Here is a 24010-nt window from a genome sequence, read left to right on the forward strand (position 1 = left end):
GCGGCCAGTGGGACACCGGCCAGGAGCGGGGAGGCGGGACTGGCGCCGGGCCAGGAGGGCGGGGGAAGGCGGGCGGGAAGGAAAGGAGGAGGGGCGCGGGCGGGCAAGCGGCAGCCGGGTGTAGGGGACCGGGGACTGGGCATGGTGACAGGAGCCTCGCATATATATCCATGCCCTGTGCCCGTCTGTGGGCTTCGTTGTCGCCGGGGTAGCGGCCCGAAAACGGCCATATGGAGTTCAGAGTTTGAACTGCCTTTTCACCTTAGAATCATAGAATTAACCAGGTTGGAAAAGACCTTTAAGATCAAGTCCACCATTAAACCATGTCGCCAAGGACCTCATCTACACAGTTTTTGAACACTTCCAGGGACGGTGATTCCACCACTTCCTTTGGAAGCCTGTTCCAGTGCCTGAGCACCTTTAAAACTACCTTTCAAATAGCCAGATATATCTGCCAGATTATTTTGCACTTGTATAGCATGATTTGTACAAGTCTGTGGTTTGAGTGTTTCCTGTGAAAATCATCATGCTGTATTGGCTGTGCGTATTTATTGGCTGTACATATTTATGCTGTATTTTATGCTGTATAGGCATATTTTATGCTTAGGGTAAAAGGGATGTTAGAGTATTCTTAAATAGGTAAATACAAAAGAATAAGTCATGGGAAACAGGAAAACGAGCACAAATGCAGTAAACAGCAGCATTGTTAGACGGAACTCATTTGTTCTCATCAGATCAGATGCCTTCATCGCCAAATTAAAGCTTTTGGCTTACAGCCAAAGAGTCAATGATTCTTATTCATCTCAAAATGTATTAGGCTATACAGGCACTCTGTATTGAAATTACTGGGTCATTCCAGTCCATTCCGAATACTTAGACCAACTCAGAGCAAGTATGGCAAACACATTTCTATCAAAATGAAAGACTTTGTTCTTTGTCTTCTGTTCCATACATCTTTGTCAGATACTTGCTCCCAGAAAGTCAATCTACTCATTGTATTTGCTGGGTGGTATCTGGCTACCAAGGGTGCTTTCTTGGCAGCTCAAACAACAGCTGAAAGCACACTATGCTTCTTTCACATCCTACCCACTACCATGTTCCACACCAGGCAGAGATGGTTTTTCATAAAGCTTTTGCTCAACAACCCTTATATTTTTATCAGCATGGCTGCATCAAGTATATTGGAGAAGCCTTTGTGCCAGCTGTATAACATTAAACACACAGCCTCTTTTGCCATGGTTATCAAGCTGCTTTGATACATGGCATTTATGCCAGGGGGTCCCTATTATTGCTAAAATTGGGTTATTTTCACAGGTAGCCTTTCATGTTTTGATTTCTCTCTACTTTAGTGTGTGCTCTTGCCTCACCTACTGCACCCAATTCACATCTGTTAAGAAAACATATCTCATGCATAAAAGATTCCTAAAAGATCAAGAGCTTCCCATTATGTCAGGTGCTTCCCAATTATGCTGAACCTAACTCTTGCTGTAGAGCATCCTTTTGGAACATGAACAAAGTTTTGTGTTCCTTCTCTATTTTGCTGTTTACTGTGAAAATGTCACCTCCATGAGGTGATGAACCTCTTAGCTAGGAGATCAGTACTCTGCTCATAATTAGACCAAGCTTTTAATGTTTTAGTCAGTATAGCTGGAGTGATCTTCCCTGAATTCCCAGCTGCCAGTGAGGCTGAGAGGCACTGGGGAGTGGTGAGCACTGCATGGGCTGAGCATATACTCTGCCCCTTACAGGCAAATGTTTGAGGAACTGAGCTGCTGAAAACGGATTGATCGACCTTTCAGATACCTGCAAGTTGGCTGTCTCTTTACAGTGAGGTGTCTATCATATGGGTGATACTTCTACATCTAATTTCAATGTTCTGCTTAAAGTGAGCTTTACAAGGCAAACCATGCTCTAAACTGTGTATTTTTCCCTATCCTGGAGGCTGAAACAGACTTGGATAAGATAGTTGCCACCACACCTGAGTTTCTTGTGGGTTGTTACATTGTAATTTGTATTAATTTTTTTATTAATTTTTTGAAGGGGGTAAGAAGCTGTACAGATTTCAGGGTGAAACTCGCAACTTTCTGCAACATGACTTCCATTTCACCCGTTTACTCTCAGAACTGGCTGAGCTGTTATGTGACCTGTCCTCCAAGATGTAATCTGAAACAGACATTCAACAGGGAACAAGGTTTTGGTCAAACAGAAGTTTCAGGACTAAAAGCAGGATATTGCACCGAGGAGTATTGCATCATTTTCACAACAGGAACCAGCCTTTCTGCTAAATCCTCAGCAGCAGCTTCTAGAATTCAGTTCTTTGCCTACACCCTGCACCCCCTGCTCCAGAGAGTAACTCACTTTCCACCAGACCTATATACTGGTTGAAACTGCTGTGTGATTTTCCACTAGGTCTACTTCTTAGATTAAAATAATAGAAGTGGTCAAGTACAAGGAGAGTCTCTCATCAAAGAATCACAGAATGGTTAAGATTGGACGTTAAGATCATCAAGGGCCATGAGCCCTTGTCTCATCACCACAGGTCCCTGATGTGGTGGCCACAGGGATGATAAGGGGGATGGAGCACCTCCCATACAAAGAGCGGCTGAGAAAGATTGGGCTGTTCAGCCTGGAGAAGAGAAGGCTGCATGGAGACCTCATAGCAGCCTTCCAGTATCTCAGGAGGTCTCAGGAGGGCCTACAGGGATGCCAGAGAGGGACTCTTCATCAGGGACTGCAGCAATAGGACACGGGGTAACAGATTTAAACTTAAACAGGGGAAGTTCAGGTTAGCTATAAGGTTCTTTACTGTGAAGGTGGTGAGGAGCTGGAACAGGGTGCCCAAAGAAGTGGTAAATGTTCCATCCCTGGCAGTGTTCAAGGCAACGTTGGACAGAGCCTTGGGCAACATGGTCTAGTGTTAAGGTGTCCCTGCTCATGGCAGGGAGTTGGAAACGTATTATCTTAAGGTCCTTTCCAACCCAGACTGCTCTGCCCCCTTATCATCCTCGTGGCTCTCCTCTGGACTTGCTCCAACAGCTCCACGTCCTTAATGCATATTTCCAATAGGTATCTCCCTTTAAACTTTGTTGGATTGATGCAGGGTTTAGCACTTCGAGGGCTGTTCTGCGCAGTCAGTCGGTTTCAGATGCAACCCAGTGGTTGCAAATGCCTGGTATTATGTGACTGAGATCTCTGAGTAATAGAAAAGTAAATACTTTGAAAGGATGCGTAGTTTGAGACCCACGGGTATTCTAACACACATTAGCGCCGGACTCTCCGCATCTTCCCCGTTCTTTCAACATAGCGCGTACACGGCAGCAGCCGGCCGAGGCCCAACGCGGCAAACGCGCTGATCGCGCTCCGCCGCCGGCCCCTAGGACGCTTCAGCCGGATGTGGCAGGGCTGCCCTTCCCGGGCACGCAGCACCTCTTCCAGCCCCGCGGTTCGGGCGCCCTGGATCACCAGGCAGCTGTTCCTAGTCTCGGCCCTACGCTGCCACGGCTCCCCCTACTCCCCCACCGCAGGGGAGCCTGCACGACACTGTTGAGAAGTCGCGGGAGGTGCGGTTTATGGGTCTGCCGTAAAGCAACTGCGCGGACAAGCGTTGCGGCCGCCCTTGGGAGGTGAGCGGACATGAGCGGGAATGGCGGGAGGAAGGCCCTGGAGCTGCTGCGGTCGCTTCCTAGGGTCTGTTTGGCCAACCTGAGACCGAGCCCAGGCTCCAAAAAGAAGGTGAGTGGCTGCAGCTTGTTGGGTGGGGTACGGGTGCTTTTTCCCCGCTGCGACAGGACGCTCGCTGCGTAGCTGCCATACCTGGCCCCGGTAGCGGTTGCCTGGGGAGTTCTCAGGGGGCCTTTAGGGAGATGTCTGCAGGCCTAGGAGAGCGGCCTCGCCGGAATAGGTGCGGGAAGGCAAAGGAGTGAGTGGTACTGTTGTCTGTGTTGGCCTTGTTGTTGCCCTTTGCGTGCTTGTAGCGGGTGCATGAGTAAGCCATATCCACAGAGAACAGGTTGATGGGTGGCCCTGGCTAAACCTCAGGGCCATTGTCGGGGTGTGTGTGGAGACAGTAAAAATGTAAGGAGTACCAGATACTTATGGAATGGGGTAATATATTTGGAAAGGGATGGTTAAAAGGCTTAAAAAGGAGTGTGATGCCAGGAGCATTTGTTGTTACTATTGTTTTATCAAAACCAAAACTAGATGGTATCTTCCTTGCTTTCTTATAAAGTGGTAGAAGACTAAATAAAAGAAACCAGGAAGAAACTATCCTGGTTTGGGGGAAATATCAGTACACAGGGGTTGAGGTTCAAGGGCTAAAGTGATAGGAATAGAGAAATGGCACCAAGCAGCACTTCCCTGTCAGTGCTTAAGGCTCCCTATAGATGCCTGAAGAGCTGGTGAGCACTGCATAGTTGTAACCCAGAAACTCCTCTTGCCTTGACAAGGCAAGATAATGGAAATCCTTCCCTCCCTGCAGCTGTTGGGGTTCCCCTGTCAAATTGCTTCACTTGGATCTGTGAAAGCCCAGCTTGGCCAGGGTCAAGCAGAGCTAGAGGTCACCCTGTACAGGGCTGGAGTGGTGATTCTTAAGGTTTTTCAAATTAATCGAGGCTTCAAAATAGTATTTTCAGGCTTTGTGTCCAGAAGATATGAGATAGTCTGGACTTGAGGTTTACTAGAAAATAATTTCCTGCCAGTGTTTGGTCTAAGGACTGTGTTTTTCAAGGCAGCTGTTGGTTTTTGGAAGACACTTTTTTTTTCAGCTCGAAAATAAAGATTTTTATATGCTCACTGGCTCTTTAGCAGGTAATTTGGGACTTCATTTGGGAAATGAGATTCTCCCCTCCCTCCTCTGCCTTTTTGCTGTTAACTGTTTGCCTTCAGTTAGAGTTTGTACAAGTGACCTTGACTCTCTTTCTCTGGTATTTTTCTTTTTGTGTCTGACAACCTTATTCTGTGATTAAAGAAGTTCCCAAATAAGAAGATTTAAGAGCATTTGACTTCACAAACATAAGTTGCAGAAAAAGAAATTGAGTTTTGACAAGGTCCTCTGACAATCTAAAATCTGGTCAACGTACTGATTGCATTCCATTTGTGACCAGATGTTCCCAGTGTACTTGTGTTAACTAAAGTCAACGTGTAATCTGGTGTGTGTATGGGCAACTGCCAGAAGGGGGGAGGAGGCGTGCAGCTGGGCAGTCCTTTTACCTCCAGGTGCTCACACCCACTGTGTATTTTGTGCTGCTGCTAGAGGTTGTGCAGTGACCCAGAACAGGGAACTAAACCACCTGAAAGCAGATTAGATGAACATTTAATTCCGTGACCTGTCCAGGGCAGAGCTGCACAGTTGCTTGTTTCAGCGCAAGCAGCTTTATAAGGAAGTATATCATGAGGGCTGGGGACAAGTCAGTTTCCTTTGGTGGCAGGGATGGTCTAATCTAGCATAAAACTGCACTTGATTAATATTTGAGGCTGTTCAGCCTGGAGAAGAGAAGGCTGTGTGGAGACCTCATAGCAGCCTTCCAGTATCTGAAGTGAGCCTACAAGGATGCTGGAGAGGGACACTTCATCAGGTACTGTAGTGACAGGACAAGGGGTAGTGAGTTCAAACTTAAACAGAGGAAATTTAAGTTGGATATAAGGAAGAGGTTCTTTACTGTGAGGGTGGTGAGGCACTGGAATAGGTTGCCCAAAGAAGTGGTAAATGCTTCATCCCTGGGGGTGTTCAAGGCCAAGTTGAACAGAGCCTTGGGTGATGTGTGACGTGTCCCTGTTCATGGTGGGGGGGGTTGGAACTGGATGATCTTTAAGGTCCCTTCCAACCCAAATCATTCTATGGTTCTAGGACTTAGTATTAATCCAGGTAAGCTTGCATCTTAAGTCAGATGTTGTTTCAAATAGAGCAGAAAAAAATTCATTAATGTATGTCCATACTGCCTTTTCTACTAATGTAATTGCATGTTAAGTAATAACTTTGGAAAACTTACAGGCACAATAAAGAGGATAAACCATCAAATTTTGTGTCTTTGTAGTGTTAGGCTCATAATCAAGTACCACGATGTAATAAGCGTTTCTCAGATTTGAGTGAAATATTCTGAATATTCATTCAATATTCTGTGCTGCAGTCTAACTGCACCAAGTGATTCGTAGAATTAGGGTGCTTGAAGCTTGGTTATCTGAGTGTTGAATGGTATTGAAGGGTGCAACTGACCTGAATTTTAAATTAAAGGTTAAAAAGGTTTGCGTGTCCTTATCTCTTTGATCCCATTCACAGTTTAGCTGTGCAAGTACTTCTGCTGGTGCGAGAAGATTGCTGAACTGCAACTTAGCGCTGCAGTGCTACTTTAAAGTGCTCAAGAAGCTAATAACTTATCTTCATTTTAAAAATAATAATAAAGGCTAAAATAAAATCTGTTCTTTTGATTTGTTGTCAGTAGAAATTGAAACACTAGCAGACTGTTTAGAAAGTCTGAATCCATATGAAGAATTCTCTATATGTGCACAGCATATATAGTCTGTTCCCCTGTGCCTTGAAGTAGAATTGTTTTGGGGTTTTTTTCTTTGATTTCTTTTTTCTGTTTTCAGTTTTGGGAAACTTCTGAGCACTGAGTAACTTTCTCATGGAATAGGAGGAAATGTTAATAGTTAATTCAGGAAAATTCTCTAACTTGGAGGTGTAAGAGGTAGGATTAAATACTGGTATTCCTTCTATAGCAGTATGTGTTCATGTAAACTTTCAGACTGTTTGTGGTGCCTGCCTACAGCTGTGTGTGCTCTGCAAAAAACACATTGACTCCTTTCTGGTTTTCCCCTTAGAAAAGAGCTGTCTCTTAATTTTTCCTCCAGAATCAGCTTTTTGCTTAGTTGTTTGTATCTCTGAAATCTTAAGTTTCATAGATACTTCTCTCCAAAGTAGTTGACTAAATGTATTGTTGATTGTTTTCAAGGAGAAAAGACGTGGCCGTGGAAGATATGGAGGTAGGAAGTGTGGTCGAGGTCACAAAGGAGAAAGACAAAGAGGAAATCGCCCCCGATTAGGCTTTGAGGGGGGCCAAACTCCGTTTTACTTGGCCATACCAAAATACGGGTTTAATGAGGGACATAGGTAAGTTCATTCACATTTGCGTATAAATTGATCATTTTCTGCTTTTCTTGATCTTTCTCCTGAAGCCAGATTCTAATATGTCAAAACAGGCCTAACTGAAAATGAGATATTCCTCTCAGATCGCTACCTTCCTTACCAGCAGAATCTCCCACTTGTGAGATTATTTTTTTAATGAATTAACTTATTTTCTGTTGGTGTACAGCTTTGCTTATTAACCCTTTTCTTTGCGTAATCTCCCCCAACCAGCTGAATGTGTTTCTCCTTTGACACTATTCCTCCATGTGTGTTTGTTTCTCAGCCTGTCAGCACAGCAGGTAACCTATCGAACCAACAGGGAAAAGCCCCATTGACTCCAGCAAGGATGTTGGTCATGGCAGTATAATCCATAGCCTTGCTTTGTTATTTCTCTTTGCTTTATTCACCTGAATCTCTGATCTACTGCTAGCCAAACAGTTCTGCTTCTTTTCATGACTCTACTTTCTTAGCAACACTGCAGTGTTTTGTCTGTCTGTGCTCAGTCTGTTCTACCTAGGGTCTTAACAAGCACTTTGTTTCACTGTTGTTCTCCTTGGGCATTGCCTTGTTTGACATTGCCTTATTTGACACTCTGTCCTCTTTTCACATTGTGCTTGTTTGTGCCATGGCCATCTTCCAGCTTTTTAACGTTTTAAAGTATTCTTCTAACGTGTCTTTTTCTGCAGTCACTGTCCTTAGCTGGAGAGCCATGTGTCACTGTTCTATTAATTTCCTTCCCTTATACTGACAATTTTAAAAAATTAATTGTGGTGGGGTTTTGTTGTTGTTGTTGTTGTTTAAAGCTGGTTTTGTTTCCTAAGATAGCATGTGTGTTACCTGGGTCACTAACCATTTTGTTGCTTTAGGTGTGGTCATGAAAACTTCTGTACCCATACAATGCTGTTATAGGCAATAGTAAAAAAAAATATACCACACCTAGCAGACATTTCAAGAATGAAAAGGCTAATGTGTATTTGCTTGTGAATTGTTAAACTTACAGTTTGTTTCATCTGCTGATATAACTTCAAATAGTTGTGCATTTTTGTATTTACATGCTTCATGCGTGCTCTGTAACTTACAGACCTGTCCTGGTTATTAAAGCTTTTCTTTGTGAGTCTTACTAGTTTTGAATTGTGATTCAAACTTTATTTCCAAGCACTGTCATTTCTTCCTGTTTGTTTACATTATTATCAGAGTAAATGAGAAGCACCTTAGAAGACAGAATGTAGATTTGCAGTCCAAAGGAAATGCTGCACAATGCAGACACTGAGCTTCTTATGTTAACAGTGGGCACAAGTTCATCAATAACCAAGAGCAAAAATCCAAGCTTCTGCAGTGACAAGGAATTGATAGCCTTGCTCTTTTTAACCACATCTGACAGCATGTGGAAACAAAAAAAGTATTCTGTAATTTCTTTTCAATATTGTTTGCAAAATTTCCACATCAGGCAATTGTGAATGGTTTCCTAGTGAACATGTTGTGCACTGGAGAGACGCTATTGTGGCTGGACGGGAGCACACTGAGCAATGTCTTTGCCTGTTTATCTTCACCTCACTCTTCTTGCTATCTGCAGTGGTGTTCCTCTACTTCTTGAACTTCTACTCTGTTAGGAGCTGTCTGGCAGTGCAAATTGTCTTACTTGTCTTTCTTACTTAGCTTGCCAGTAAAAGATAAACTGCTGCTCAGTTTTTCTGCTACCACTCACGAATTTCCAATAGCAGTGGTCAAACTGTATGAGAGTTTTAAGCATTGACATCAGTGGTATGCAGGAGGCATTGACACTAGGATGGGGAAAACTGTTCTGAGGATTTGCTTGTATTATAAATTTAGAACTACGTAAACCCCAAAATTAGATTCTGCTGAAGCTGATGGCTATTGATGAAATATTCCAGCTTCCTCTGGGGATATGGGTTAATGTGTATTTTTGCAATGTTTCTCTTTTTTTGTGGTGCTTAGAGGAAGATTCCGTTTAGTACTGGTGAGATACCAGGTACAGTGGGAATGGACTGAAGAAATCTTGTTGGATATAGGCAAGCTGTGCAGGAGCATGTGCTGGGTTTGTTTTGGTAGTCTTTTATATGGGAGGAGAGAGTATATTTGGTTTTGATTGTGTTTCGCTGTCTTGGGGTTCTTTTTTGTGGGGGAATTTTCTGAATGTATCAGTGAAGCTACCAAGCTTGATTCACTTTGAGCATGTTATTCAGATCCTTGTTGGCTTCCCAGGAAATGCTGACACTTTGGTTCATTCATTGGTTAATATCATACTGGAGGTGGGGTTGTATGAGCAAACCTGAAGGCATAATAGAATCCTATGCTGTGACTAGGGCTTTTATTTGCATTAAACTTAAAATTTTGCCTTATGGATGGATGTGTTTTAAACATTTTCTTGGTAGTGTTAGGAGTAGGTAGAAAATGGAATACCGTGTGCAGTACCTCAGTTGACCACTTCCTATTAAAGCTTCAGTTTTGTAAATTTCTGATTGTTTTGTTTGGTTGTTTTTTGTTTTCCTCTCCCCAGCTGCAGACGTCAGTATCAACCACTCAGTCTGCAGAGGCTGCAGTACCTGATTGATTTGGGTAGAGTTGACCCCACGCAACCGATTGACTTAACACAGCTCATTAATGCCAGAGGTGTAACGGTGCAACCTCTCAAAAGGGATTATGGTATCCAGCTGGTGGAGGAGGTATGCGTATAGACTGTCAGGTTCTTTGCCGTGCTTCGGAAACATCTTTGCTTCCAAAGTTAGTTTGCTGTGGAATTTTTGTGGTAGTAAATCCACTAGAGGGCACTGTGTGTTAGCAAAAAAACCCCCAGGACTGTGTTTTAAAACCTGAGAGACTACAAAAGTGATGGTGAAGGAACGCATAACAAGAGGTCGAACAAGTATTTTGCACAGAAGACTGGAATGTACCGAAGGAAATATATGCATGTTTTGGAAAAGCAAAGGGTTTGTTTTTTCTTTTCATTCAGCCCAGGTGACTGGGCAATTTGATTACCTGTCTTGGTGCAGGGAACAGACAAATCATAATATTTTGCTGGATTTAATGTTTCTACAACTCTGCAGAGAAGAATAAATGTATGTCATGAAATACTTATTTTAATGTTACTCTAATATGTGTTGATATTTACAGGGTGCTGATATTTTTGCAGCAAAAGTAAATATTGAAGTGCAGAGGGCATCTGAATTAGCAATTGCAGCCGTAGAAAAAAATGGAGGTGTTGTAACAACATCATTCTATGATCCAAGGAGTTTGGGTAAGAATTTCTCATCCACTTCTTCTATTCTAAAAGCCTCAACAAAACACTATTACAGAAATGTTGAACTATAATGCATCCTCAGTTTTGCTCTTTAGCCCTAGCAATGTTTGCAGTCATTTACCAATCAGCCAGTTAAAGAAGTCCAAGAAGCTTTGTAAGTAGAGGAACTAATAAAAAAATTTATTTTAAATTTTGTCTTCTTTCTCACATGTTTAATAACACTGAGAAATTCAGGAAAAAAGATTTGGAAAACCTTGTGTATGTTTATATTTTTAATTTAAAATACTTTCCAGTTAAAGTGAGGAAATAACTAAGTTACAGAAGTTCAGAATCATTCCAGTCAAAATGGCTATTGTTTTCAGAACACTTTCACTGAAGAATGAGGCTTTGCTTTGCTTGAGGCTGCATCCTGCCTAATATTCATTCATGCAGCTTTTATTGACAATAATGGAGTTTTCATGTGTGAATGAGGCTGAGAACAAGAGGAATAGACATTTTTACTGTGCAAAATATGTTACCCTGGAGTGATACAAGTTCTTTTTTTTTTTCTTTCCAATTGGGAAAATAATCAAAATACTGAGATTAAGAGGATCCGGAATGTAATTTGCCAAATTCAGTAAAACTTGAGGAGAAGAGAATAGTCTCACAAATGATTAAATAGGTGCATAAATCATTCTTGATTTAAAAGTACTTAACAGAAACACCAAATTTGACGTTTGTTGGTACGCTGTGTAAGTAGCCATGCAAACGCATTGCTTCTAACCCAAAAGTCAGTCCTTTAAATAAATGGTGGCGTCTAGCTGAGTATCTTTCCAAAGTAGACATTCTAAATGTATTAGAAGTAGTAGTTCATCCAGACTGTCACTATAAATACCAGTTCAAACAGAGATGTTTGATTAAGTGAAACTGCTAAACACTATCTCATTCTGAACAAGAGTATTCTGAAGATTTGGGAGTTTTGCTTGATATTTGTAGTAAGAGTTGAAAAATTTATTCAGCACAAAATATCAAATTAAGAAGGTGTAATTAATGTCTTTAAATATGTCTTATAAAGCATAGCATCTAATGTTCTCTCATGTCTGCCCACAGAAATTTTATGTAAGCCAATAGTATTCTTCCTGCGTGGCCAGCCTATTCCAAAGCGAATGCTTCCACCCGAAGATCTAGCCCGTTACTACACAGATGCAAGGAATCGTGGGTACCTGGCAGATCCATCTAAGGTTGCAGAAGCGAGGCTTGAACTTGCCAAGAAATATGGCTACATCTTACCAGACATAACTAAGGATGAACTCTTCAAAATGTTAAGCATGCGCAAGGATCCTAGGCAGATATTTTTTGGTCTTGCTCCAGGGTGGATCGTGAGCATGACAGACAAGAAAGTTCTAAAACCAACTGATGAGAGGCTGTTAAAATACTATAGCTCATGATTTCAGGACTGGAGACAACTGCAGGTGTACAGGAAACATCTGGGTATGAAATAATGGGTATCCAGTGATGTTTGTTTTTTTAAGAGTCCTGTTATACTAGACAAAACAAATTTTTGTTCTTCTGGGGTAGCTCTCAACTGTATTGTCATAATACATTGTGTGAAAAGTCTTAACATTTGGAAACAGCATAGGGTATAACATATGGATGTCGTATGATATGGATGAGGATGTGATAAACAAAGTACACAATTAGGATCAGTTTTCAGCTTGATCACAGGTTGCATATGTGACAGTGTGCAAATGAATTAAGATGATGTGAGAAGGTTGGTGTCATTAAAATCTTGAAAAACATTTTCCAACAAATGTATGTATTGTCAATCTTTGCAGAGGGCTGTATTATTGCTATGCAAGAGTATTCTAGGTTTCACTCACAAGATTCGTTTTGGGCGTTTGGGGTGGTGAAACGAGGAGTAAACCGAAAGGTGAGAGAGGAAACTAAGTTATCGGAACTTGCTCTGACTCCTCAGAAGTTAATGAGATCCGTCATAGTTACATGAACTTTAATAGAAGCTGAATTTGGCTTTAAAATAGGGATAATTTGTTTATTAGGATGCAGGAAACAACCCGGAAGACCAGAACACTAGAATTTTCGTGTGCCTTTGGAAATGCTACTTACAGTTTCCTGTAGGTGCCAAACCAGCCCATCTCCTAGGGAAAGCCCTTTGAGTGCCCGAATCTCCTGTTTCTCCTGTTTCTGTATAACACTGGTATTTTGCTGGCGTGCCTCAAATTTAAAAATCTTTTTCTTTCAGAGAATAACAAGAGGAGGAGGAATTTTTTAATTGGTATTTGTCAGCCATCCCAGATTTTTGCTTCACTCAACAAACTGCATTGTCAATTAATACCAGCATCTGTAAACACAAATTAAGTCTTCCATTTTCATGCTCATTAACAAATTTGAAAGTCAGAGCTTTAACAATGGAAAGTCCCTAACTTTTGACAAGTTACTCTTCAGGTTCTATTGTTCGTTGTTAATGTGTGTTTAGATGCTATCAGTAATGGTAGTTCTCCCGACTTGTGGTTTAAGTATAGGTGAAACAGTAAAAGAACACCAATATAAGATTGGATTGTGAATAGCAGGAATTTGGTCTTAGTGGTGTTAACATTCATGTTTTATAAGGTGCACAACACTTCTTTTGCACCTTAAGAATAATACCATGTGCCAAAAAAAGTATACCTAGTGTTAACTTGAATGTGAGGTAAATAACTTTCTCACTTTAGATGTATCCTGTTCTGCATCCTGATGATTGTTGGTTTGGAACCTTAAATGACAAGCAGTACTTTTTTTTTTTTTTTTTTCTGTTTGTTATTACAATACTACACTGCCTCCATTTGGGAAGGAGTTGGAGGAGGGGGGAAAGAGTATTTATTGCCTTCCCTTATTTGTGCCATAATGTTTCTGTTTTTATGAATCAATTCACAATTGTATTTTGTGGAGGTGGTGGTACTCAACAGGAAAGCTACTTAACTGGAAGCGAAGAAGGAAGTTAGTCATATTAGTGAAGACCAGAAGACAAAAGTGTTTATGTATCATTGTGTATTTTGGAGAGGAGAAGAGGGGGGGGAAGGCAACTTTGTTTCCACTCCTGCACTTTGTATTAAAATGAACAAATTGCTTTTGCGATTTTTTTTTTTGTTTGTTTTCTGAATCAACTTCTTTGATACACACATGCGTGCATGCGCTGGTTTCTGTGTGTTTCTAAATGGTTTTCAGGTGAAAGGGTAACTTGGATAAAATGATAACAGTGAAAGAAAGAATGAAAACAGGAAACAGATGTCTGGTGACGTTGAGGGATTGGATAGCACTTATTCAGTGAAGGACATCTTAGTCACAAGGCAGCTGTATCCTGGCTCTGATACTACAACGCTACAAATACCTTGGAGCCAAAACAGCCACGTTCCACAAAATCCGGTCATTCTGCTTTATAAAGGTGATCTTTTATCATCTTATAATTGGAGAGGGCAGAAAGGGCTGTATGTTACTTTATTTAAAATATACAATGCTGTCTTTTTTTCTTGTAACCTTTTCTGTTTACACTAGCTAGTGTTTTATGATGGTTGCTCTGATTTTTATTTACTAGTGAAAAAGTGACAAGGCTATAGAGGATTTCCTGTTCACTTTATCTCATCAGGAACACAAGGCTCCTGGCAACTGAACACAGAATTATCAAAAGCACGAATAAGTTATTGACAAGGTTTCTAATAAATCTGTAATAAACAGTCTCCCAATGGGCTGTTGTTTATATGAGGGTCAGGCTCACTGATGCAAGATTAAGGCAGCACTGGCATCTAAGGCCATTCTCTTTACTTAGGAATATGTACCATGTTTTCATGTTCATCAGATAAATGATTGCTTTGGATATCCTGTTTTGATAGGGGGGTTCATATGCAATAATGTATTGCACAGCGAGAAGCACCCAATCTGCTGTAACCGGAAAAGCATTATCAGGTAGCTGAGGAGAATAAATGATACTTGTGCGATAAGATGCTGAAAGCCATGTCAGTTCTTATCGACAACATCGTACTTTTGAATGGTTCCTTGATAAAACTGATTACATATGTGAGACTGATATCAAAATAAAGGCCTCTGAATGAGTATGTGCCTTGTTATATCATACTGTGATAATGAGAAATCACAGATTGCCTATGAGAGAGACTCTAGTAACAGCAGCTGATCAAGACTATACTTGCAGGTACCTGACTGCAGACTCAAAATGAAGCAAGTTAAAACGTACATTTTCCCATTTACTTATATGTATAACAAAAACATGTTGCCTTTTAATTTGTTATACTTCATATTATAGCGTTTGTGTTTAACAACCAGAGTTGACGGTGCCATTCTGTGATGTCTGTGAAGGAATAAATCTGTGGCCTTGATCTGGATCTTCGCTGGCAGCATGCCAGCATTGTTTTGACATACAAGCATAATTGATGGTAGTGCTCAGGAAGTCATATAAAAGTGATCAATTATGAAGATAGCTTCCCATTGCTATTTTATTATTTTGCGTTTATTGCTAAAATTCAAAATGCTAATGCAAAGCTAATTCTGTACTGTTGAACACTAAGGCTCTGTAGAAATCTGTCTCTAATTTGAAATTGTTGCACAAGTTCTGCATTTTAAATATTTAAGTGTTATCTTTACACATATTTAAAATCAGAAAGATGCTGTGTCTGTCCAAAATGGTCAGTTTTATATTCCATGCACAGATTTATTTCTTAAAATTTTCTGATGAGGTGGGAATAGAACAGAACCCACAGTCTGTACTTTAGTTTATTGTTATGGTTCAGTCTATGAAAAGGTGTAGTTACAAGTCCAGGCGTGACAGAATTCTTACCCGTTAGAGGAAAATTATGAACTTTTTAAGCTCCATCTCCTAGCCCAGGTGTCCCCTCTTGGTCTTTTGTAGCAGAAATACATGGCATTGTCTAGAGTAAGCATTGGTTTCTCAATGGAAGCAAACTATCCTCAGATCTATTCTGTGTCCTTTGGCTAATATTCCCTCTGTTGCATCTGCATCTTCCCGAGGTCTCTTCTCATTTCTCCCGTTGTAGTGGTGGGAACTACAAGGCTCAATCATTCTCACAGTGTCATCCTGTCTGGCCCACTCTGGGTTTGAAAATCTGGTTGTTTTATGTGCCTCTGGAGCAGGAAAAGTGTTGATCATTCCTACATCTGTTTATACGAGGGGGTTTTTCATGGCTTGAGTTTCCTGGACTGGTGTTGCTTTTGTTGTTAAAAATGTCAACAGCATTGTTGTTTACTAGTTAACCTTGTAGCTTCCAAGACACATGGTGACTTAGGCTGGAAGGCCCCTTGAGTAATCGATTCAGAACTTACCCAGAGTCAAGGAGCACCCACTGAAGAGTGTCTGTGGACTGAGCTCAGAATTGCACACTCTAGATTCAAATCTGAATGGATAAGCAATTTTGTGTTCAATGCATCAATGCCCAAATCATTCTGTCCTTGAATTTTGGAAACCTAGCCTCTGTAAGATTCACTCTCTTTCTTAACAGGATTGTCCTGTCTGGGCTCTACTTTCTAAGCATGGGCAGGTTAACCTGAAAGACTGACATTTCTTGATGTTAATGTTTTAATATCAATTCACTTTTACTATCTGACAAGGGAGATGGGGTTTTTTACTTCATTGAATGTAGCTGTGGTTCAGACCTTCAAAAGTTGGAATCCAAGTTCCCTATAAATTTAGGATAGTGAGGTATTGACTTAATTTCAGAATTAATGCAAGTCTAAATTTACGTTGCTCACATGTAGACAATTGCTTAAGCTCATTTCACAGTCTGACTGATACAGTGAGCGGAGTCTGGAGGATTGCTGTGTTCAGCCTGAAGCAGACATCTGAGCAATTAATTGCACGCCAAGACCATGACAGTAGTTTTAATATATAGCGCACTTGTATATACCCAAAACTGATGTATCTGGAGCTGAATCTGTCTGTGTTTTCAGTGACCTAAGATGCTTGAAGTTAATAGTTGGACATTCTCCTTAGGGATCCACATCACCAGTGTGGATTGCCCAGCTTGCCATTGGGAACTTCTGAAGCTTAATGTCTTATGTCTGCAAACACTTCTGAAGCTTTATGTCTTTCAGGTTGTATTTGTCTTTGAAGGGAAGCATGCTGATTAAATGAAAAGTCAGAGGACACCTTTGGTGCCACAAGAAGTGAAATGCTGGCAGTCAGATACGCATATTTTACAACCATTGGAGACAGCAGCTTTCCCAGGGCACACATTGGTGGTATCCCTACCTGGAAGCCTCTGACTCTTTCAAGATGGATGACTTTCAGTTCCCAGCCCTGCACTGGTATTGCCATTCAAAATCTGACCCCCTACCTTCTTTAGCCCTCATGTAATATGTTACTGATGTTTGTGCTAAGTGATGTATGTGTTTCTTCTGTAAGCAAAGCATGGAAATTAAAGTCACCTGGATTTGCAAAAGAAAAAAAACAGGAGAGGAAGGTAGTGCCCCCCCTGAGGTGTCTGCTTCAGCAAGTGGCGTTTGGAATGGTTGGAGACGGTGGCTGAGATATTTGAACACGTCTCGCTGCTCTCTGAGAACCTGCAATCCAGTGTGTCTCTTAGGGCCTCTCCTTCATCACCTGTGATGGATTGTGTTGTTTGTACAAAAGAGGTTTGGACTCACCATTTTTCTGTGATTCCTGGATCCCTGAAACCTCATCGATGTGTTTGGTTTTTAGTGCACAGGCAATCATTTATCCCTTCTTTTTTTCTTTTTTCGTTTTTGGCAAGGCACTTATCTCCAGAGCAGGCAATCTGGATATGGGCCCTGTACTAGGCTTGAAACAGTTCCAGTCAAAATATTATTCTACTGGGTTTATGTTGGACTTGGCTGGTGGGACACTGCTGCCTCACTGACTTCTAGGACTTGCGAAATGTCTGGGCTAATTGTGACTTTGTTGTTGGGGTTTGTTGTTACTGTTGATGTTGGAAGGCTCCAGCCCCTCCAGGTTCATCACCAAATACAGGTGTTCATTGTGCAATGATCATGAAATGAATTAGTGAGGATATGAACATGTTGCAAAATTCTGCCTGGGTGAGTTTTTCTGCTTCATTTTTATGTATCTGAGGGAATCAAAGCACTGGGATGCTGTGATTTTGTCTTTATTTATTGTGGAAAAGCTTATCTATAAAGAGAACCTAAGAAGAAAATGAAGGGTAAAAACCTAGCAAGTAATTTTTCCTGCATCTTGTGCAAAGTGCATGTTTTCCCAGCTCGAACTGTTGCTTTCAGCTGAGCTAGATGACTTTGCTTGCAGCATATTAGGAAACTGCAGTGACAGCAGACCGCTATGGACACTGCCATGCAGCCGTAGTACTATAGTTGGCCCTAAATAAAGAAAGGATGCAGACTTGGGAAAATGAGAACAGTGGTATGAAAGTCTCCATCTGAAAAGATTCTAGAGTCAGAAACATACAAGTGTTCTGCAAACACCACTGAAGCTCCACTGCATGTTTAATTGCTCATTGTTTTTTTGCTGACTGTACTGTTATGAACTGTAAGTATTCGAGAAATGATTTAAAGAATACAGTTTAGGTTTTCTTTGTTGTCCTTAAAGTTTTCAGCCCTGCAGGGATCTTGTTTCCAAGCATTGTTCCTGTATCCAGCAAGGCAACAACCAAATTTAGGAAGTAGGAGCCAGCATTTTCATGTGATGGCATTATTCCAGGGACTGGTGCTTTAGAATAAACAGTAAATATTGTGAGCCTTGCAAAGCAGTTACTGATTCATTGCTTATACCCTGCTGATTTATTCATTGTTTGAAAGCATAATGCCTCTGCTGTCTCTGCAGTTTACCTCCAGCCACCTCTCCTCCGCATGAAAGAAACAAGAAACATGCTGTTGTTTCCAGCCTCTAAACCTGACGGTAACAAATATTATAGTACCAGGTACATAAATAAATCTCCTACACAAACAATATCCTCTGCTCCTTTCTCCAAATACCAGGACTGTTATGATCATCTGCAGTGCTGAGAGCTGTTGCATCTGCTCACAGGGATGAGAAGGTCCGGTGTCCTTGTAGTACAGGCAAGGCTGACACCTAGTGACCAGAGGCGTTTATTCCTGTGGGAATTCCCTGAATTCTGGTTCTCTATTCACTCTTCTCTAAGTCTGGAAGGCTTAAACTTCGAGATGAACAGTTAATTGACTTAATCATCACATTTGGCCTTTGTTTTCAGTGTTTCTAATGTACACTTCAAAAGATGAGTTGAGGTAGCTTGAAAGCTTGTTCAAGACATGAAGGTTTTGCATCTGGTCTCCTGGGAGCTGTGTATTGCAGCTGCTCTGAGCAAAATGTGAGATGGCAGACAGCAATCTAAGCTCAGAATATGCTCCTTTTGTTTTCCTTAGTAAAATCGTGGCTGACCTTGGTGTTTGGATTCTCCTTACTCATCCAGTCTTAAAGAATCCAAAATCAAGCATAATGGGATATTCTCTGAGTTGCAGACTTTTCTGCTGACCGGGTGTAACATCTTACAATGACACTGACACCTGTTTCATCATCAGGAGGTGGCTGGTCTCTTCTTCCAAGTAACAAGGACAAGAGGAAATGGCCTCAAGCTGTGCCAGGGGAGGTTTAGACTGGATATAGAAAAAATTTCTTCACCAAAAGGGTGATAGAATAGGCATTGGAACAGGCTGACCCAGGGAAGTGGTGGAATCACCATCCCTGGAAGTGTTCAAAACCTGTGTAGAGGAGGCCCTTAGTGACATGGTTTAGTGGCGGACTTGGCAGTTCTGGGGTAAAGGATGGACTTGATCATCTTAAAAGTTTCTTCCGATCTTGTTGATTCTATGATTCTATCAACATGGCAGATCCTGTTGGAAGTGATTTTGAGTTCCGTGCCTTAGCAAATTGTATATTAAAAAGGAAGAGTAAAACCTATCTTAAAGACTACCAGAATGCTTCTGATTTTTCTTTGGTTGCCTAGATTATTTCAAAGGTATAACATTTCTGAGAATTGTATGTGACCTTTGGCAAAACAAGTAGCCGTATAAATTTTGGGAAACAGCCACCCCCATGTGAAAGCAGTCTTTTGTCCTTGTAAGAATAATCATTGACTCCAAAAGTAGGCTGCAGACATTTTCAGTGGTTCCTCACATTACTCAGTTTCACAGGGAAACCTGTACTGATGCCCTAAAGAAGCCAGCTTGGAGCAGTCCTTGGGACTGGAGGAATTTTTTGTCTTCTAAATGACTTTTGTTATTTAAATGTTTCTTGAAATATTGGAAGTTGGTTGATTCATCATGCTGTTTGCTGCTAACACTGTGTTTGGCTACACAAAGAGTCAGAGCTCAATGTTTTTCTGTGGCTGAAAGGAAACTTTAATTCTTCCTGAATGAAATAACTAGGAACTTGCACAAGCCCTGTGTTGTTGAACAGAAAAGGCAGGCTTTTTCTCCTTCAGATAATCTTTTCTATCTGACTCACAATTTTACATGTGTCTCTGGTTCTGTATCTGTGGCATGTTTCTAATTAGCTAAGGAAAAAAATAAAGGTTCTGTATTTTAAAATCCACTTATTTTTCGTCTGCTAATTGTGTCTGATAGGGTGAGAGAGGGATAACAAATTCCCAAGGCAAAGATCTCCATCAAAGGCAGCAGATTCCGGTCTCTGAGCAACATGGACTTTCACTATAGCCATCATCTTTCCGTAAGTCTGGGATTCAGGTGCTTTGATGTTGCGTACACAGAACTCTTAGTCTACATTGTCGTGGCCTATTTTTTTCCATCATTACAACTTTCCACAGTTTGTCCCAGGGCTGCAAGAGACAAACCAGTCTGGACCCACCGGCCAGTTCCTGATGCCTAGGAATGAGGACAGCAAAACTGTCCAAATGCACACATACAACTATCGGTGCAGTGCAGCAAGTGTCTCAGTACTGTTGCCTGGTAGTATTTACCTGAAGAGACGGCTGCATTTTCTCACTCATGTTTGCAGCCATCCTTGGTGTCTCTTCAGAAGCAGCTTACAATCCAGGTTAAAGGATTGCACGTTTGCATAGTCCATTTGAATAGCTATTTTAGAAGTTCACAAAACCTGACTTCTAAGCGATTCTATTTGCACTGAAAAGCTAATAAGCATTTATGAGCAAGAGTCACAGAACAGGTAAATGTGACTTTGTCCAGGTTTAAGTAATAAAGAGACTTCAAATTCTTCAATTTGAAAGCTAAATACTGGGGGCCCTGAAGGCTTGAAAGTGATCTTTGCATTTATAAGGAATGCAGTATGTAATGATTCACCTTCTTTTTTTTTTTTTTTAGGCAATGGGAGTTTTGTTAATCGGTCAGACTACATCAATTGTTTTCATTATTTCAGACCACAAGTGCAGGATTCCTGCCTTTGTTCAAAGCAGCGTTGTGGGGAAAAATAAAGCTCTCCAGTAACAAAATTCTTGTGCCTACAGGGAACAAGGCTTCCCTACAGGGAATATGTTACAGCTCCATCTCCATGGACCGGTATACATCACTTCTGGAAAATTTACTCAACACTTCAGGTAACTTGTATAGTCTTTGGTATAGTCTTTGTGAGTCCTGTGCTGCTCTGCTTACAGTGGTAGCAGTAGTACCCAAGTAACAGGTGCCCTAAGGTAGAGCACAGTCCATGTGTCTGCTCCAAACTAACATGCGGTACAGAGCTCCAGCAGTGCAGACATGAGAGTGCATGCAGGTATAGGCAGAAGAAATCACTCAGAGCAACTCCCTGTGCTCAAAACTCTCCAGGAAACTTCCCTCTCATGGAGGCTACAGTCCTTCAGCAATGTCCCAGCCTGGAGGTGGTGGCACAGGGAGAGCCCCATGATCCCAGCAGGGCCCCTCCAGTGCCATGGAGCAGCTGTGTGCCTTCTCCCCTGCTCTGGATCACTGGGTTGACCTGCTGTCTTTGCAGTTAGGTTGGGAGCTGAAGAGGTGCCCTGCCTCCTGGTCTAGCAAAGGGGTTTGGAGAAGTTTTCTCTCCTCTGGCAAAGTTCACCTGCAAGACCCCCACTATCAGCTGTGACTCAGGATATATCCCCACTGCATATTCACTTTAATTTTACACAGCTGTGTTCTAAAAATACCAGTCAATGAAATTAAATCAAAGATTTTACACTGCTGAGATTGCTGTTTGTTGGGGGTTTGTTTAGGTTTTCTTTGGGGTGTTTTGGCTTTATTTTGCTTTGTTTTTCAGAAATGCACCAGGAAATGCATGTTTCTACACTGAAAAACTACCTTTGTATCTCTATCCATTAATATTCTTTATCAGAAGGCGGCAGCTGTTTGTGATAATTTCTGCCTATAGTGTTATTAACTCCTTTTTGAAACAAAAGTTTTGGAAAATTCCTGATTCCACTTTCTTATAAAAGCTTATCAACTAGTCCAAATAAAGACATCATGGTATAGGCTCATGCATTAAGCTATACAGTACAGTGTCATTTAAATGATGATGGGACTTCTGAGTTTATTGAGGAATGACTGAACTTCTTTTTGTATGTTTGAGCAATTTGTTCAAATGATTAATATGAACAGAAAATGTTTACTAAAAGAAAGAGATCAAAGGGAGAATATAAAATCACAGAATCACAGAATGGTTTGTGTTGGAAGGGACCTTAAAGCTTATCTAGTTCCAGCCCCGCTGCCATGGGCGGTGACACCTACCACTAGACCAGGTTGTTCAAAGCTCCATCCAGCCTGGCCTTGAACACTTCCAGGGATGGGGCATGATTCTATGAAAATCAAAATCCAGTCCCCATGGCAGGGGGTTGGAACCGGATGATCTTTAAGGTCCCTTCCAACCCAAATCATTCCATGATTCTATGAAAAGTAAAATTGAAACATTTTCGCAAAAAATGTTCTTCAGTGGCAGCAGTGTTAATACTGCTTGTAACAGCAGTAAAACCAGCGCTTTCAGCTGTGGTGTGATTTATACAAAGTTGACAGCCCTTTGAAGTTAGAAAACTTAGAATAACTTCTGCTTTCACATCAACAGGTCTAAAACTTTCAAAACTATTCCAAGTGTATTTAATATGAATTCAGCTCAGTAAGTTGAAGGTTGCTTTGTTCTAGTTTTGTCTGCACTTGCTCTTTGCATTTTTTTTTTCACTTGCCACTCTTAAATGAGGGGGACAGATTTTGTTGATCAGTGTCACAAACAGATAATATAAAGCACAGACAATATAGACAATAAAAAATATTGGAAGCTGCTCTCAGCTGCGGAGAAGATTTTCATTAACAAGATGATTTCGTAATTCTTTGTGACATGAGCATTCGCCCTTTTTCCTAGTTTGTTCCATGTGTGATTTGACGGTGACTTTTATTGATTACTCAGGCAAACATAAAGAGTACTGGTTTGCGTAAACTTATTCTGCAGATGTGGACCATTTTCAAATTGCCTAGAAAAGCACCGCTTTCCTTGCTACACATTTTCTTTGGGAGAGGAACCAGCCCCTTTTCTGCCCTGGCTGGAGCTACAAGAGTGCATCTGCCTGTGTGACTCAGTGGGAAACAAGGAGGTAACTCAGCTACACACAGGGCCGTGTGTTTTGCTGCTCAAGAAAGAGGATGGTTGGTACTTCCTGGCATCTCCCAAGGGGATTTATCCACCAAAATATGCTTATTGCTAAACCACCAGCACTAATGAGGTTTTTCAGCCCTGTGGGTTTTGTGCCATGGGTGCTTGTTTCTTTCTGACACTGGTCAATAAAGTCTATCTCTCTTGTTTAGGAGTGGTAAGTGGAAAACATGTCAGAACGTAAGTGGAGATGGGTACAAAGCTGGAACAAAGCAGCGTGCAAAAGTTCAACTCACAGGACTGAATTTGCCTTTAATCCACCTGGAATAGTTTTGTCATCGCAGCGGTAACGTGCAGAGCTTTGTGGGTATGGCGGCATCCATCGCTGTCAGCAGGAGGATGCAAACAGAGTTACACAGCGGGAGGTGCACCCATCACCTTCACCGCCTTACCAGAAATCAGGAGTAACGCTGAAGCAGGGTGTGGGGAAAGTGTGTAGGTTTCTTTTCCTCCAATGTACAGAAACTTGGAAGAAGGACGGCAGTTCAGTGGCCGCTGGGGGGAGATGTTAGCCCAGGCACCTGGCGACAATCGGCTCCCTGTCGGAGTCAGGTACTGAGATTAAGAGTCTCCAGTTTGGGAGAAGTCGGGGGGGGGGGGTGTGTGTTCCGAAGCAGGATTAGTTCAAAATGTGCCTTGCACCACAACAGACAGAGCGGTTGAAACCGATGGGAAATGCCCTCAGACATCTTTCTGTAATTAATTGTTCATGAAAGCTTTTAACGCTTTCAGTCACACGTGGAGATTAATGAGGCATCAGCTTTGGGGGGAACAAGAGTTTTGAAAGATAATGGTTAGTAAATGAGAAAACTGCTACTCTGTTATCTCTACATTTCCTGGTGTTAAAAACTTCAGTCTTTGAGGATATCTATAGTTCAGAAATGATAAGATGAATTCTTCTGTTATACTGAAATAATAAAGTGGTGGTAGACCCTTTAAGACTGTCAGGAAAAAGAAGTGCTAACAATGCAATAAGTAAACTCTCTTGAAAAGACACTTTTTCTTTCTCTTCTCTTACTGGATTTGAACAGTGATGGAAAGTATTAATTAATCATTA

At 41.4% G+C, this 24010-nt stretch overlaps 1 protein-coding gene across 1 annotated transcript; it reads left to right on the forward strand.

Moving 5' to 3' along the window:
• Positions 1 to 3592: 3592 nt before the first annotated feature.
• Positions 3593 to 13973, forward strand: MRPL15 (mitochondrial ribosomal protein L15). Its single transcript, XM_080610867.1, has 5 exons — positions 3593 to 3732; positions 6948 to 7105; positions 9639 to 9804; positions 10253 to 10376; positions 11469 to 13973. Exons 1-5 carry the CDS (start codon positions 3634 to 3636, stop codon positions 11804 to 11806), a joined length of 885 nt encoding a protein of 294 aa, XP_080466993.1. The 5' UTR covers positions 3593 to 3633; the 3' UTR covers positions 11807 to 13973.
• Positions 13974 to 24010: the final 10037 nt, after the last annotated feature.

The sequence above is a fragment of the Psittacula echo genome (assembly GCF_963264785.1).
Source record: "Psittacula echo genome assembly, chromosome: 2".
NCBI lineage: Eukaryota > Metazoa > Chordata > Aves > Psittaciformes > Psittacidae > Psittacula > Psittacula echo.